Source organism: Cnephaeus nilssonii (genome assembly GCF_951640355.1).
Source record: "Cnephaeus nilssonii genome assembly, chromosome: 16".
Lineage (NCBI taxonomy): Eukaryota > Metazoa > Chordata > Mammalia > Chiroptera > Vespertilionidae > Cnephaeus > Cnephaeus nilssonii.
The window spans coordinates 46,858,564-46,875,251 of record NC_137087.1 but is presented as its reverse complement, the minus strand read 5'-3'; the positions used below and the strand labels follow the sequence as shown (position 1 = coordinate 46,875,251).

The following is a 16,688-nucleotide window of genomic DNA, read 5'->3' as shown; positions in this document are numbered from 1 at the left end:
ACAGCCCCTTAATCCTGACAGTAAGAACAGGGTGCTGGGTGTGTCCTCCAGATACTTCTGCCAGCATCTTAAGGTCTCCTTTAACCTCGGGACCCTAGTTGAATGATCTATAGAGTGAAGTGATGCTCTCCAACCTACCTTCTTCTCCTGGAGGTGATGTGATGATAAACATTAGTGAGAAGACCAATGGGACTATGGAAGCGTATGGAAGATGGCATTACTATTTCTGAATGGAGATATTACCTATTACTCATTCAGCCTTCCATACCGCATTAAGGGATTTTACATATTGAATGGGTTGTACAACATTATCTCTATGTTGGACACCTGAACTGGGATTTGGTAGGAAGGAGTTGAAGAGGATAGAGATTGGATATTGGAGATCAAATAGGAGGCCACCTAGTCACCTGACTTTGAGGTGAAGCAGGTCTGGTCTTCATGGGTGACAATGGCAAGTGAAATTCAGTTGATGATGGAAAAAAAATGAGGAATTGAAAATTCTCAATTCAGAACCTCGAAGACAAAATTGAAAGGGCATCTCTTGAAATGGCAACGGGGTATCCAAGTGGAACTGTTCTATGGGCGGTTAGAAACCTAGATTGAAGTCTAGATCTCAGTAGAGAGGATGACTTAGAGTTTTTCAGCATAGACTAATAGAAACCTTAGTGTCATTTGAGCATCCGGAGCAGGAAACGTGTTTACATTTCTGTAGGAAGGCCTTAAGGAAACCCCACCCCTGGGCCATGATGTCAACTCAAAGAAGGCGATCCAAAGAAACATGAGAGCACTTGTCAAGATAAAAGCACGTTTTTATTCCTATTAGTGCATGAAAGTATCAGATATATTTTCATTGTTGACTCCTGCCCCCATCAGAGCCCGTAGTCACAGGCCTCCAAGCTGTTCTGCAGGTAGAGATTTAAGAAACCTTGAAAGGTCTTCACGTCAGTGAGGAGGGCTGACACTGTGGGATCTTTCCGCATGGCTGCCATCCAGAGCTTAAGTTTTGGAGTGTGGTCTATACACCTGTGGGAGATGGAAAGAATGAAGGTGTGAGCTAGATGAAAGAAGAAGGCATTGCAAAGTCTACATGTCATCATTAGCACTCTGCAGTTTCACTTTGTTCTCCTCTCACCTTTTAAAGTAGTTCTTTAAGAAGAGTTCTTTAAGATGTACATAATCACAGAATAAGGCATGCCTCCTTTTTTTGAGCTTCTCAGATGTTGTGTTTTTTACAAACTGAAGGTTAGTGGCAACAAACCTGCATTAAGCAAGTCTGCATTGAGCAAGTCTATTGGCGCAATTCTCCCAAGAGCATTTGTCCGACTCCGTGTCTCTATGCCACATTTTGGTAATTCTTAGAATATTTAAAACTTTTGCCATTATTTTTATATTTGTTGTGGAGATCTGTGATCACTGATCTTTGATGTTACTAGGGCAAGACCCTCCACTATACACATATATAGAGAGTAACCCTGAATAACTCTAAGCTCTAAGAGGGAGTAAGCTAAAGTGGCTGCCAAACTTCAAAATATGGAGCTTGCAAACTAGTATGGAATCTTACTGGTAACTGGGAGGTAGCATTAGTCATATAATCCTGCATGACAGCCTTATAAAAATGTACATCCTTATGGATTTAAAAAAAATTTTCAATTACAGTTGACATTCAATATTATATTAGTTTCAGATGTATAGTATAATGGTTAGACATTTATATAACATACAAAGTGATCCCCCAATAAGCCTAGTACCCATCTTACATCATACCTAGGTATTACAACATTTCTGACTATATTTCCTATGCTGTATTTTACATCCCTGTGACTATTTTGTAACTGCCAATTGTACTCCTTAATACCTTCACCTTTTTTACTTAGCTCCTCCTCCCCAAACCTTCCTTATGGATTTTTATTAAGGAGAGAAGGAGTAAATTATTTTTAAGACATTTTACCACATGTCACAGAACCCCTTCCTACTCCCCCTGATGAGAAGCAGTGGTGCATGTAGGTATATGACCACAAACCTCCTGTCTGCCTTTTCCCATTCATAAAAGTTGTATAAAATATTTTTGTTCAGAAAAAAGTCAACATATACTATTCAAATTATCATTATCCTAAATTATGCACAAAATATTCAAATGTCTTACTCATTTAATTCCAGTGCTTCCAGCCGTTCAAACCAGGGCCAGATGAGGTAATCAATCATAGAAAGTGAATTGCCACCAAAGAAGGTTGTCTTCTTATTGGTCAGAACCTGAACATTAAACAGCATAAGAGTACTTCTTATTTGGATATCTAGTAAGATTCATCATCAGAGATGATGCAGGTGAGTTAAGTAGAGTGGTGAGACCAGCAGCTTTTACCCTGGCATATCCAAGTTCACTTTTTGTCTATTTGATCAGTTTAAGCTTTACTATTTGTTAGTTTGAGATTAAACAAAACGATCAACAAAATAAACTGGAAAGTGGAGAAAAACAAAATAAGCAACAGAGTGCAAGATCTTCATAATACAACATAGGACTGGTATTCAGAATATAGAAAGAACTCTTGGGAATCAAGAAAAAAGGCAAACCACCTATTAAAAAATTTGGGAAAAACTTAGTACACTTCACAATGAAAGGATGTCCAAATGGCCAATAACCATTTGAAATGGTAGTCAACTACATTAGTTATCAGGGAAATGCAAATTAGAACCAAAATGTAATACCACTATACATCCATCAGAATGGCTAAAATGAACAAGACAAAGTTAGCTAAGGTGTAGGAATGTAAATTGGTACAACCATGTTTTAATAGTATCTACTAAAGCTGAGTGCATGCATACTTTTAACCCAGTCATTCTACTTGGAAATGTGAACATATATTTACCAAAGAATGTTCACTGCAGCACTAATTGTAATAGCCCCAAAATGGAAATGTTTTCTGCTCACAAGGAGTAAAAAGGATCTTTTAAAAAACAGCCATATGCTGGAACTACAAAAAATAGGAATGACCTACACACAACATAGATGAATTTCACAAACCTAATACTGTATGAAATAAGCCAGACCCCAAAAAAGTGCATATTATATGAGTCCATTTATATAACAAAAAATAGCGAAAATGAATATTCTGTATTTTGCTATGGGTGCTGGTTCTATGGCTATGTTCCCTATGTAAAAATTCATCAAGCTGGACTCTTATGTTTTGGGTACTTCTCTGCATATAAATCTTCAATAAGACAATTTACTTAAAATATGCTGGGAATAACTAGTTTAACAATTAACTATTAAATAAAATTATTTGAAAACCAAGCATAAGCTATGTATTCGAAATTCAAGAAGGTGAATTGATAGTATGGTTTTGTCAAAGGGGGGAATTCAGAATATTATTTGATAAATCAACATCAAATCAACTTAACCCTTTATAAAACTTCTACAGTTTTTTTCAGGGCCTGTATAACAGTCTGCATTGTAAACTGATGGTTTAAATCTCCCTGAAGTATTTGGAATGTCTGAAAGCCAAGAGGAAGACTCAATGTAAAGGCCCAAAATGGCAGCTCTCCCCCAAAGGAGGTAAAACACATCTGGCTTTGCCAAGTGTCTGTATGATTCATGGCAAACTCTTTGTGGTGGGAAATGTTTATTATAAAACAACACAGAATGGTATCTATGCTCAGATTACATTTATGTTAATCTTTTTTTCTTTTTTAATCTATGGACAGGGACTGGAAGCAGCATGGGGGAAAAAAGAAAACAGGTGACACATTATAAAAATATTAGTGAATTTTATTTTTTCTATGTTATTTCAACATCGGTGCAACAAAACATTTTAAAAGCCCATGACAAAATATTTTTAGGTGTTTTGGTTTATATCTTAAATACACAGCTTATGTCAATCTGTTATCAATTAAAATTTCTTATTTGGTATTATTACTAATTGCTATAAAGTGATCTGGGGAATGAGGATATGAAGAAAAGAGAGTAGAAAGAAGTGGGTAGGTGTATTGTATCATTTACTCTGATAAAAGCCAAGAGACACGATTGATTACCTCCTCAAGCTTGCTGAATTCTTGGCGAAATTCTTCTTTCAGGCCAGAGCAGTCTTCCTTATCTTTGCTTCTCGTAAACCTTCCTACCAAAGGTGGCACCTAGACAGAGAATAATGGCCTAGTTTATTGGTGGGAGACTAAGTATACCAGCCTCACATAAAAACACGATAGAACCCAGTGTCAGAGTATTCTAGAAACTTCAAGGGTACACCCATTCCTGTGTTCACAGAGGTCATATACTGATCTTAAAAACAGTTTTGTGGCCAGAGATGCTATATTAAACAGGATTTTGTAAGTTGCAAATAACAGAACGCACTTTGGCAAGTTTGAGCCAAAAACATCTGTAACGGACACTGAGTGTCTCACTGAATTGCTGGGAGGCTGAACAAACAGGCTCGGAACTCAGCTGGAACATTCCAAAATCATGCCCAAACTGGCCTGCGGAAAGCACCCACTGTGACCTGTGAGCTGAAACTAGAGGTTACAGTTTGTGCCGCTGCCAGCAGCGACTCTGAGCTAGCCAATGCCACTAGCACCAAAGCCGTTTCTGCTCTGGAATGTAATCTCGCAACCAGCATGGCTCCTGAAATCCAGAAGCTCTGCTACCAGTCACTCTCACCAGCAGCACCAGTGCCTCACCCCAACCCATTTCCTCACACTGATCATTTCTGAATTGAACTCCACCATGTGTGTATCTGACAGGGAGAGCCTTCGTCCCAGGCCTTGTCCCCAGCTGCAAAGGGAACTTGAGAAAGAGAACCTTTCTGATTTCTACCTTGGGGAGGACATGAGAAGACTGTTCAAAGGGGACTGACCACCTGAAGACCTGACAGGTGCAGTGTCACACGCTTTAAGGCTTGTGGTGGAGGTGTTTGTGTGTTTTAGTCCTTCAGTCTTTGGTATCATCTCATTGCAAAAGACAGAAGTCTACTCATCCCAGTTGAAGTAAACAGGCACTCATAAAAACACAGGAGACTCCCCTGAAATCCCATCCACGTCAGTACAACTTGCCCTCATTGGAGCTGAAGGTTTGCAGGCAGCCCTTCCACCCACATTTCCTGCCTGTTCTTTCCTCTTATCCTTAAATATCTGTTCCACATTATTTTCCTCATACAGTTCCCTTTGCAGTGTTTTTAATTTCCACTTCCCCCAAAATGTATTTTTTATGTGGTCTTGGTTTGTCAAGTCTCTCTCTCTCTCTCTCTCTCTCTCTATCTCTATCTCTCTCTCAGCTTCCCCACTTTGACTGTCTGTCTCAGTTCCAATTTTCTAAGAGAGAAAATGATTGGGCTGGGGGTACAGGTGGGGCCATTTCTGGTTTGCTGAGGTGTGGCCAGGATGGTGGGGTCATATGGTACCTCGGATCACCTCTTTCCTGGATGTGAGTAGGAAAGTAATAGTGGGCATCTCCAGCTTTTAGCTCATTTTCTTTCTAAACAGTATGATGATTCTCTTGTTACTGTTGTTGTTTTTATTCTGCAACATCTTTCTTGCAAATGCCCTATTCCCTGTCCATCATCTTTGACAGCAGCCATCTCTACTATTCTTTCCCCCTCATCCTGCTAAGCCAGACAACTCCCTCTCCCATCTCCATTGGCTTCCCTTTGCACTGTGTCCTTAAGCAATATGTCTTCCCTATACATCCCATTTTCACAGTATTTCTTTAACCATTTCATTCTCTAGAGAAGATATTTCTGTGCATGCTGATATACATTGACAAGGTAACAGGATTATAGAGACATAACCTGATGTTGCTATTCTTGTTGTCTACTATCGGTCATGTCTTTGTGAATACTAACTGCTTGAACTAATCTACAACATTGATAGTAATTAAGATACAGTTCTTCTACAGGACTGCCATTTACTCAGTCAGCTGAGAGTTACTGCCAGCACAAGCTCACTGCTAGACACTGGCTAGAACAAGAACTAACACTGAGATTTACCATGTGTCGGACTCTGCTCTCCATGTTTTAGATTAACTGATTTTATCTATAAGGAGGACATAATTACACTCATTCAACAAATAATGACCTGAGACACAGAGGTAAAGCAATAAGTAACTTAGCAAGTTCAACAACTTGGAAGGGGCAGAACTGATCACAAACCTGCAGTGAGTCAACAGTAACGGGAACACTGCCCTCACCCTCAAGGAGCTCACACCCTGGTACAACTCACAGGCTTTAAGGCAGGCAGTCAGCAACAGGGAAATGTTAGTACTTGTGGGAACAGAGAACTGGGCACTCACACGGTCTGGACAAGCTTCTGGAAGGCAGCGGTATCTGAGCAGATGCATGAAAGAGGATTTGGAGAAAATCAGGCAAAGTGAGAAGGGGGAAGGGTCTTCCAGCAAGAGTTGATAAGGTGGTGAGTTTGGGAAACGGAAACATTCAGTATGGCTGGAATATAGTGTGTCAGAAGAGGGATAACTTTGTAGAGGTAAACAGGAACCGATCAAGAAAGGGCTTGCAAAGAGTATAATCCTGTTTCGTTTTCCTTTTCCAAATTACTGAACCATACATGACCACTGATGTAGCTTAAAAAACAAAGGTTTTTCAAATAGGAACTGAAATTTCTTATATACACACCTTAGAAAATAACTCAAAGACCATCTTTTGGCACGCTTTCTCATAGGGGTCAGCTGGCAACAACTTCTTCTCTGGATATGCTTCATCCAAGTACTCACAAGTGATGGCAGATTCGCAGATCAGTTGACCCTGGTTGTTTTCCAGAACTGGCACCAGACCAGCGGGATTCTTCTTAAAGAACCACTCAGGCTTATTTTTCAGGTTGATGTTGATGACTTCGTGCCTGAAAGACACATAGAAGACCATGAAGAGAACGAAACATGTTTGTACTTCTGAAAATCCTCACTGGTCCTACCATCCACTTAGCTGATCAGACCCCAAATTTAGGAGTCCACTCAGCCTTGATTCCTTTCCTCTTGCCCCCCTTCCTCAAGTCAAATGGTCAGCTAGACCTCCAAATCATATTGAATTTATTCAATCATAGCTTTACCTCTGCTATGTCTTCCAAAACATCATCTGCCACCTGGACCTCTACAACAGTCCCCCACCAGCCTCTAAGCTTCCACGGTGGCCTCCCTACTCTCCATTCTGCACACATGGCCAGGTGAAGCGTTGACAAAACTAGATCAGGTCACTCTCCTGCTTACAACCTTCCGACTGCTACTCAGTACAAAGAGGATAAACCCTAAATGCTTTCTATGACATGCAGGGCACATTTGATCTGGTCCCTGCTTACTTGTCACACCTGTTTCCCATGACTTTCCCTTGGTCATTTTGATCTGGCCCCATCGGCCTTTCTTATATTCCTTGAATTTGCCAAACATGTTCCCATCTTAGAGCGTTTGCACTTACTGACCCTCTGCCTTCTCTGCCTGTCTTCCCAGTCAAACACCAAATGTGCAGAGAGGCCCTCCCTGACCACCCATTCTGAAGCTGCTGAGAGCCTCCATTACATGATCATCTTGTTTTACTTTCTTTATTAAACTGATATGTATCTGAAATTACTTTGGTCATTTATTTACCCATTATGCCAGTTAGCTAGAATGTAAGCTCCATGAAAGCAAGGATCTTATATGTCTTGTTCATATTAATATATACATACACCAACATCATTTTGTTGTTGTTAATCCTCACCTGAGGATATTTTTCCATTGATTTTTTTTTTTTTAGAGAAAGTTGAAGAGAGGTGGAGAGACAGAGAGAGAAACATCGATGTGAAAGAGACTTATTGATTGGTTGTCCCCTGCATGTGCCCCAAACAGGGCCAGGATCAAGCCTGCAACCCGAGGTATGTACCCTTGACCAGCATTGAACCTGGGACCCTTCAGTCCTTGGTGTAACCCTAGTTGGTTTGGCTCTATCTTCTAAGCCAAACCAACTAGGGTTACACCAACACCTTTGTAGAACAGCACTCAGTTTAAGGGTTTAAATATGTAATCACCCATGGAAACAAAGGAATATCCAGATGAAACACGTCTGTGTGTGCATTAAAAGGTTCATGTGCTGAGATAACATTGGACACTCAGATATGAGCCACTGCAAGAAAAATAAAGCCCTTTGCCAAGGAATTATCAACACTTCTGAAACTGTATACTATAAAAACAGAAGGTAGATCCTAGGCTTTTGTAATAAAGAAGGTTCTCAGAACACACGGATTAGGTGGTAACCTGGCATCATGAATCAACAAGTCACAAGTTGGGAGATGCACCTTTTAAAGAAAACCATGCTTTGTTAGGTTATACCATGTGGTAAAAAATCTAGTACCTCTCTGATGAGTCTCCTGGGACTCAAAACTGACCCATGAATGTAGCAGGCCTCTGTTGTTTGCACTATCTGGCAGCTGTCACCAATCTTCACACACACACCGCCCCCACCATACACACACTATTACACTAAAATCATTTCAATTTTCCTTTGGAAAATGCCCAGTAAGTAAGGTAGGGTTGTTTTCAACCTGGAGTTACAGAAGGGCACATAACCAAGGATTTGGTGCTCCGAATGCAGCTGCATCTTGCTCTTGGACTTTTCAATTATATAAGTACGATATATGCCTTTTTCCATCCAATTTGAATTAGAGTTCTCTTACTTGCAATAAAATAATTCTGACTAATACAGAAAATATTATAGTATTTTGATAAAATACAGTGTTTTGGATAAATGTTACTAAATGTTGAATATTTTGCTATGTGTTCAGAATCAATTTCATTCAAATAAGATGCCAATCTTAGTGAAGTGAGGGCTAATCCATAAATAGTTTTGGTGCATCTTATATTTAGAATGCATCTTATATTTCTTTTAGGGAAAGGAATTGCTGCCTAATCCTCCCCCCTACAAGACTAAAATCTATAATAATAAAAGTGTAATGTGCTAATTAGACTAGACGACCTTCCGGAGGAAGCCAGGGCTGTGAGGGAAGCCCAGGTCCGGGTGCCAGAGGGAAGCCGGTGCTGGCAGCCGGGGGAAGGAAGGCCTACTCTTGCACGAATTTCATGCATCGGGCCTCTAGTTCATTAATAAATCTTAAGCACATACATGGAAAATTTCTTAAGAATGGGGGCTACGTTTTAAACTTCCACATCATAGGTACCTATTGTCGGTTCCACAGATTCCAAAGGCCATTGGAAGGGGGTAGTGCCAATGGATATCTGGTGTTGATAGAGAAAAGTAAAACGAATCTGCGTAATTCCTGTGGCTAACTCCTATGTCAGGAACCAGGTCAGTTCCAATGAGGCTTCGCAAAAGACCCAACCTACAGGAATATGTACAGTACAGTTAACTGTGCACCCTGCCAGGAGAGTGAAGGTCTGAACTCTGTACTGGGGCTCACTATCGACTATTTAGTAAGGAACGATATACTCAGAATAACAGCCAACAGTATCAGATAAGCTGGACATGAATGGAGAAGTCTGGTGAAAGTGCAAGGGCAACTGACCAGGAATCGGGGATCTACCGGAACTAAAAGAGCCGCCGCCTGTCACTCCCTTAACCGGAGCCCATCTTTCTAATCCATAAAGTGGTTAGGTTCATCTGAATGGAGTGTCCTAGACAGCTGGATCTATGGCATTTCCGCCTCCCCAGGGAGAGGGCCCATACCTTGCCATGCCCTCCCCAAAAGGCTGAGAATACTCATTTCATTTGCAGTAAAGGAAGCCCCAGGGGCCCTATCCGAGATTCCCACCCCCGCCTCCCGCAGCCCGCAGCCCCCGCTGGGTTCTCACCGGATTCCCTTGGCCTTCAGGACGAGGCGCGTCCTCTGGGCGAACGGGCAGAACCTCATGCTATAGACGCGGATCAGGCCCTCGGGGACCGGCCCTGGGGGCGCGCTCCCTGCCGGGGACAAGCGGAGGCAGTTACACGGCTTGGAAAGCTGCCGGGACCCCCAGCCCCCCGCCGCCCCTGGGGCCCGACCCATCCCCTCCTGGTGGAGACCCTGCGGGAGAGTTCGGCTCCGGATCAGCCGCACCGGGACCCGCATCGGGGGTCGCCAAGATCACCGCCTCTCGCGGCGTCCAGGCCTCACCCTTCTCCAGGCTCTTGGCTGACCCTCCGGACATCGTGGCGCAGCGCAGGCTGAGCTCGAGCCCTGGGTTTGCAGGCGATTCAGGAAGTACAGGCCGCTCCCGCCCTCCTTGTCTCCCTTGCTCTCTCCGCTAAGTGCGAACTGGGGGCGGGCTGCCAGCTCCGCCGGCGCGGCGCTTCCGGGGCGCCCGGAGCGAACCCACGCGCAGCGAGCGCGCCGGGCCCCTTCCCACCCTCTGCCAGGGGGACCGCGCCGCTGCCCCGCGCCTTCAGGGGAATCGCCGCCCAGACGCCCACCCTTGGCGCCCCACCCAGGGCCGGCCTTCCGGGATTTGTGGGGATCGTGCTTAAACCCTGCGCCTGGAGGTTGTGCTAACTGTACTGTGTTGGCCCAGGGACGGGATGCGCCCACGTTGAGATGCGCGCGCGCGCGCGCGCGCGCGCTCACACACACACACACACACACACACACACACACACACATCCTCGCCCCTGCTGGGAAGCCCTCCTCCTCCATGTCACGGGCCTGGTCATAGCTCCCCCGCTGCTCCAAGGCGTCCCCAGCTTCAGGGCCTGTGGCCTGGGCCCAGGGCTCGCTCACCAAAGGTTCCCTCCACGGCACAGTGACAGGTCGCCCAGCCGCCTGGACAGCCTTTTCCTTTTCCTGTCAGCACTAGCTTCCTACGACTCCTAGGGTGGCCCCTGTCCCTCCTGTAACTACAGGGCACAGCCTTTTAATTTTAACCCAAAAGAAACAGCCCAAATCTGGATCTTACTAACCTCAGATGGTGCTGTTTTCAAAAAATCTATTAAACATTTGAATTTTGGAGCTCTCGTGGGGCTCAGAGTCATGCAGGTGGGTGGAGTAAATTCAGTCCCACTGGTCTGTGAAAAATATCTGGTCAGAACGTCTGCTCAAACAGCCCCTCTTAGTTTAGGGTTTAGGAAAAAGGGATTCCAGTCGAGGGCACACGGAAAAGGGTAGTCAATGTTTGACTTGTCTGCCTAGATTTGAGAGCTGGTGACTCCTGTGCCATTGATTTGCAAAGCGAAAGGGGTGGTGGTGGTGTCTGCTTTTATGTTGATTAGCTCTATTATGGGAGAAGCAGAGAGTAGGTGATAAGCACACCTATCTCAGAGCCTTCCTGCTGGGGTTTGATCCTTACTCTAGACCTGTATTTATTCGTTTGCCAGGGTTAGGGTAACAAAGTACCACACTCTGAGTGGCTTAAACAACGGAAATGTATTCTCTCAGTTGTGGAAGCTAGAAGTATCAAGGCGAAGGCAGGGTGGGTTCCTTCTAAAGATTCTGAGAGACGATGTGTTCCATGCCCCTCTCCTAGCTTCTGGTGGTTTGCTGGCAACCTTTGGCATTTCTCCGAATGTAGGGCATCACCCCATCAATGCCTTCATCTTCACATGGCACCCTCCTTGTGTGCATGCCTGTATCCCAATTTCCCCTCTTAATATTGGGTTAGGGGTCCATCCCACCCCAATGTGACCTCATCTTAACTGAACTAATTACAACTGCAACGAACCTATTTCCAAATAAGATCACATTCTGAGGTCCTGGGAATTAGAGCTTCAACACAAGAATTTATGAGTTTGTAATTCAACATATGAATTTTTTATGAAGCCATAGTAATTGTAGTAACCCCTTATTAACCACCGTGTGACTACGGGCAAGTTCCTTCTGTGTTTCACTTCCCTCACCTGTAAAATAAGGTGGCAAACACCTAATAGCTCCTTTATAGAAGTTGAAGAATGATTAAATTAGTGAATATTAGAAAGCACTTTAAGCAGTTCTTGGCACAGAATAAGTGTTAAATAAATAAATGCTTGCTATTATTGCTGATACTCAGTGAAAACAAGTTGGCCACATTTTTGCTAAAGCATGGATGTGGCTTAACTCTTTTCCAGAAAAGTAACTTTTTAGAAGGTCTTTTAGCATATTGATGCATTATGCAAATTAACCCTGTAAATTTAAACTTGGTCAGACTAACACCTCTAATTGGCCAAACTAAAAATTTCAGGTCAAGGTATATCTTGAGAACTTTTACTTGAAATGGCCTGACCCCTAATTAGTATGAACAGTGTATAATGTTTTATTTTAATGATTTGAAACATCCAATTCATCAATAAAGTAAAATGTTAATTCCTCAAATAAATAAACTGAAAAGGAAATATACATCCCAGGAAGCAACTGTACTGTTAGCACCACTCTGCATTAGAGAATCATCTCCAAGTCCTTGGTGGTTATGTGCATAATATGTGAACATCTGGATACACATTGCTGTTAGCCACAGGGAAAAACATAGTATTTCATATTTTTGCATCTGTAATTGTCAATAATTAACCTGAGTGGGCTAATCTCAACCGATTCTGCTGGTTAAAGATTAAGAGTTAGAGGTCCTGCTGGCCAGTGTGGCTCAGTGGATGAACATGAATCTATGACCAGGAAGTCACGGTTTGATTCCTAGTCAGGGCACATGCCCAGTAGGGGGCATCCAGGAGGCGTGCAGGGGGCAGCTGATCAATGATTCTCTCATCATTGATGTTTCTATCTCTCTCTCCCTCTCCCTTCCTCTCTGAAATCAATAAAAAAATATTTTTTAAAAAAAGAATTAGAGGTCCTAGTGATAAGAAATAGTTTTCTACCTTCTAAGTACCATCTCTCTTTCCTGACAATATACACCCACTTGATACAACATTCTTTGACTTTTCAGGAATATTACTTGAATAATTTTATTCTCTTTAATCAATAATAATAAAAGCATAATATACAAATCGACCAAACAGCCGAACAGTGGAACAACTGTCCAGATGACCTTCCGGACGACCTTCCAGAGGACCTTCCAGATGAAGCCGGGGCTTTGAGGGCCAAGCCCCTTGCACGAACTTCGTGCATCGGGCCTCTAGTATATAATAATTTATATATATAAAGTATTTTATAGAGTAAGTTAGGAATATTGAAAGTCACATGAAGTGTTTCACTGTTATTATTTTAATTAATTATATTTTAAATATCTTTTTAAAAATTAGGGGCACTTACCTTGTGAATATGAATGTTACTTTAAAAATTAACATTCCATGACAGTCCATAGTAGGGAGAAATAGCTTTCATAAAAGAGATTCCATGGAAAGATCCTGGCTGAATGATTGAGTGAAAGTATTATGGGGCCTAGAGTGAAATAAAATGAAAAAAAAAAACTATTATAATCCTCACAATAAGAAGCTATACAGGTATAAATAGTCCATAAAGAAAAGAGCTTGAATAGCAAAAAATATATAGGGGAATATTAAAAGTGCATTGAGAGTAGAATGGATAAATAAATTGTGGTACATTCATATAATGAACAACTATCCAACAATGAAAAACTAATAAACTACAGCTACAGCTATCAAAATAAATGTATCTCAAAAACCTAAGATTGAGTAATAAAAACAATATATATGACTGCATATATTAACTTTAAAAACATGCAAAATGAAACAGCATATTGGTTATGGCACATACATATGTGGTAGAGTTGAAAAGCAAGAAGCAATAAACAGAATTCAGAAAAGTTGTTACCTCTGGGGGAAGAAAAAGAAAGAAAAAGGGAGGGGGAATGGTATGGGGAAGCGCTTCCCTGATATTAATTCCATTACATTTCTTAAGCTGGAAGGTGGCCTCTAGACAATGGAATTCAGGTAGGAAAGAATGAGGTGAGAAAAAATGTTGTCATTTGAAAACCTTCCTGTGGAATTTAAGTTTTTACTATATACTATATGGAGGGCAGGAGGTGATTTATGGAACAGATTTCGAAAAGAAAAACAACAAAAACCCTAACTACTGTTAAAAGGAATGAAGTAGATCTATATATACTGATGCAGAAACAGGTCCAAGATATGAAAATGTGGTGAAACAGCATAGAGGAGATAATTTCACTGGTGAATGCAAATTGCACATCTGCTAAGCATTCTATATGAATGAAATGTTGGAGAGACGGTGGCAAGACCGGAAGGAGGGACTTAAAGAAGGAGAGGGCAGGGTAAAGGAGAGGAGTGGAGGGGAGGAAGGAGAAAGAACCGGAGAGATGGCTATCTGAAAGGGAAGGGACGAAGCAAGGACAAGCTGCAGACCTTTTGATCAGATTACTTTCAGAAGCTCTCTGCCTATTTTAAGTAGCGGAGGGTACATTTGAAAGTGTAACATAGCGATGAAAGGCTTGGAGCTCTAGATTTACACTAGACCTTGCTTTAAAACCCACTCCGCTTTGTAGCCTCAGGCAAGTTACTTTTCTTATCCTCTCTTTCCTTATCTGTAAAATGGGGGTGACGGGGAGTTGAGGATTAAATAAAATAATGCCTGCGTGGAGCTTGGAACGTCTGGCTCGGCAGCACTCAATATTAATTTCTGCTATAGATATTTATTAATATTGTAATTATTTGTCCTGGCTGGTGGGGGCACTCCAGCACTCACTCCGAGAGTCCCGCCCCTCGTTTAGCTTGCCGTTCGCCTATTGGCTGATACACTGCAGAGCTTTCACCAATGCGATCGGCTCTAGAAGGAGAAGGCCGAAGGGGCAGAGCCAATGGGCGCAGGGGTTACGGTCTCCTGGCGACGATGCAAACAGTGGAGGCTGCGCCGGCGGGGCAGCCAGGAGCCGCGGAGCAACCGTTGCAGACCAGAGCCGGGGCCCAGCGTTTCCGTTGCAGACCAGAGCCGGGGTCCAGCGTTTCCGTTGCAGAGCAGAGCCGGGGTCCAGCGTTTCCGTTGCAGACCAGAGCCGGAGTCCAGCGTTAGCTGCCCCGAGCCTGGCTTTGAGAAACACGGTCCATGGCGCAAGGCCGAGAGGAGGGCTCCTTCTCCTCCGCCAGCAGCGCGTCCCTGTCCGTGAGGTGCGGCATCGCCGTCAGCCGACTGACTTCGGTCTCGCGGAAACTCTTCCTCTGACTTACATCCCTTGCCTACGCTCTTCTTCCATTCTTTAGACCCTCTGTCCCGGAAACTTTGACCTCTTCTCTTGAACCCCAACACCTTCCAGCAGACCCCCTCCCTGGATGACCTCTTCTCTCCATCCCGTATTCAGTGGCCACACCTCCTTCTATCTTTCCCTGCCCCACCCCGATCCATTTTCCCCACCTCTCGATGGTTTACCCTTTCCTGGCTCAGTATTGCCTTCAGTGGTCCTTTTTCTCCTGACTTTTCTTCGCAAATACCTCCCCATCCCAATGACAGCGCCTATTTTATCCCTGTAGTCTTTGGCGATTTCTCCCCAAATTTAGGGCCGTTCAATCTCTTCCTCCTAACTCCTAACCACTATCTGGATTTATTTGCATTTATAGTAGGCTTTGAAAAGCATAAAGCACTGCACAGATAAAAGGGGGCATTTCTTTCCTTCCACATTCTAGAGCAGCGATTTTCAACCTTTATCATCTCGTGGCATACAAACTAATTACTAAAATTCTGTGACACACCAAAAAACTATATCTTTTGCTGATTTGACAAAAAAAAGGGGGGGTTCATTTTGATTCACTCACACGGGACAGCTATTGTGTTGGCTGTTGTCATTTTTAAAAATTTGACAATCTAAGGGAAAAGAGGTTAATGCCCCTGACTAAATAATCAGGTATTGATCGCATGGTTTTTGTTTTCTCGAATTTATTGGGGTGGCACTGGTTAAAATTAAGCAGGTTTTAGGTGAATTCACAACACATCATCTGTACGCTGTACTGTGTATTCACCAAGGTATTGCATGTTTCCACTGTGGCACAGTAGTTGCAAATCACTATTCTGGAGTGTTACTTGCAGTCTGTTCCACACAGCATACTCCCCTGGTCCTGGCTCTTCTCTCCAATCTCTGGAAGTTTCTTACCAACCTAGTGTCCTTCTCTTACCTCCTCCACCATCTATCTTTAAGTATATTCTTAATCCTTCCTATATAATAAAGATGTAATATGCAAATGATCATTGTGCAGTGAAGTGTAACAACCGACCAGGTAACTATTGGATCTTGGATCAGCAGGAGGGTGGGGCAGCGAGCTACAAGCAGGCGGCAGAGAGCTACAGGAGGGGGCAGGGCAGCAAACTATGAGGGGGGTGCGGGGGAGCTACAGGAGAGCTACTGGAGGGCAGCAGGGAGCTACAGGTGCACGGATTCGTGTGCAGGGCTACTAGTATTTAAATAAAACTGGAATCTCCCCTCATCTCAGACTCTCCTTACTTCTAGCATATACCCACCACACATTCCTTCCTTTAAAAGTATGTTCCTTTTGTGTTCTAACCTTTCATTCATGTTGGCTTAATTCCTTTATTTTCTATATCCGTATTTTTAGATCTATAATATGGCTACACATGCTTCATCTTTGTAAAGAAAAAAGTTTCCTACTCCACTCACAATCACAAAGCAGGCTGCCCTATTCCAAGTTGTTCTTTAAAGATTGTTTTTAAAAATCAAAGCTAATTATAAAAGAAAGGCCCAGGATACAACCTGTTTTCTATTAGAATCAAGGGGGTGTGTGTTTCTCTTTCTCGCTGTTTTCACTTTTCTTTTCTTTTTCTCAAGTACACAAGGCCCCAGAAATCCTTCTGAGACGTCCTCAGGTTTGATCAGAGGATTTGCTTCACTGAAA

General features: G+C 42.9%; 2 protein-coding genes across 2 annotated transcripts in view; one reads left to right on the top strand and one right to left on the bottom strand.

Moving 5' to 3' along the window:
- Positions 1–788: 788 nt before the first annotated feature.
- On the bottom strand, positions 789–10,648 carry LOC307112446 (glutathione S-transferase omega-1). Its single transcript, XM_079793168.1, has 6 exons — positions 10,072–10,648; positions 9,770–9,878; positions 6,612–6,834; positions 4,027–4,125; positions 2,144–2,250; positions 789–1,023 (listed from the first exon to the last, which is right to left on the bottom strand). Exons 1-6 carry the CDS (start codon positions 10,103–10,105, stop codon positions 870–872), a joined length of 726 nt encoding a protein of 241 aa, XP_079649294.1. The 5' UTR covers positions 10,106–10,648; the 3' UTR covers positions 789–869.
- Positions 10,649–14,733: 4,085 nt separating this feature from the next.
- CFAP43 (cilia and flagella associated protein 43) overlaps positions 14,734–16,688 on the top strand; it is a gene marked incomplete at its 3' end in the record, with an annotated part of 88,472 nt that continues 86,517 nt past the window's right edge. Inside the window, exon 1 of the mRNA XM_079794031.1 lies at positions 14,734–14,954. Coding sequence (XP_079650157.1) covers positions 14,893–14,954 — 62 coding nt within the window. The 5' untranslated portion in view covers positions 14,734–14,892. The remainder of the gene's footprint in view (positions 14,955–16,688) is intronic.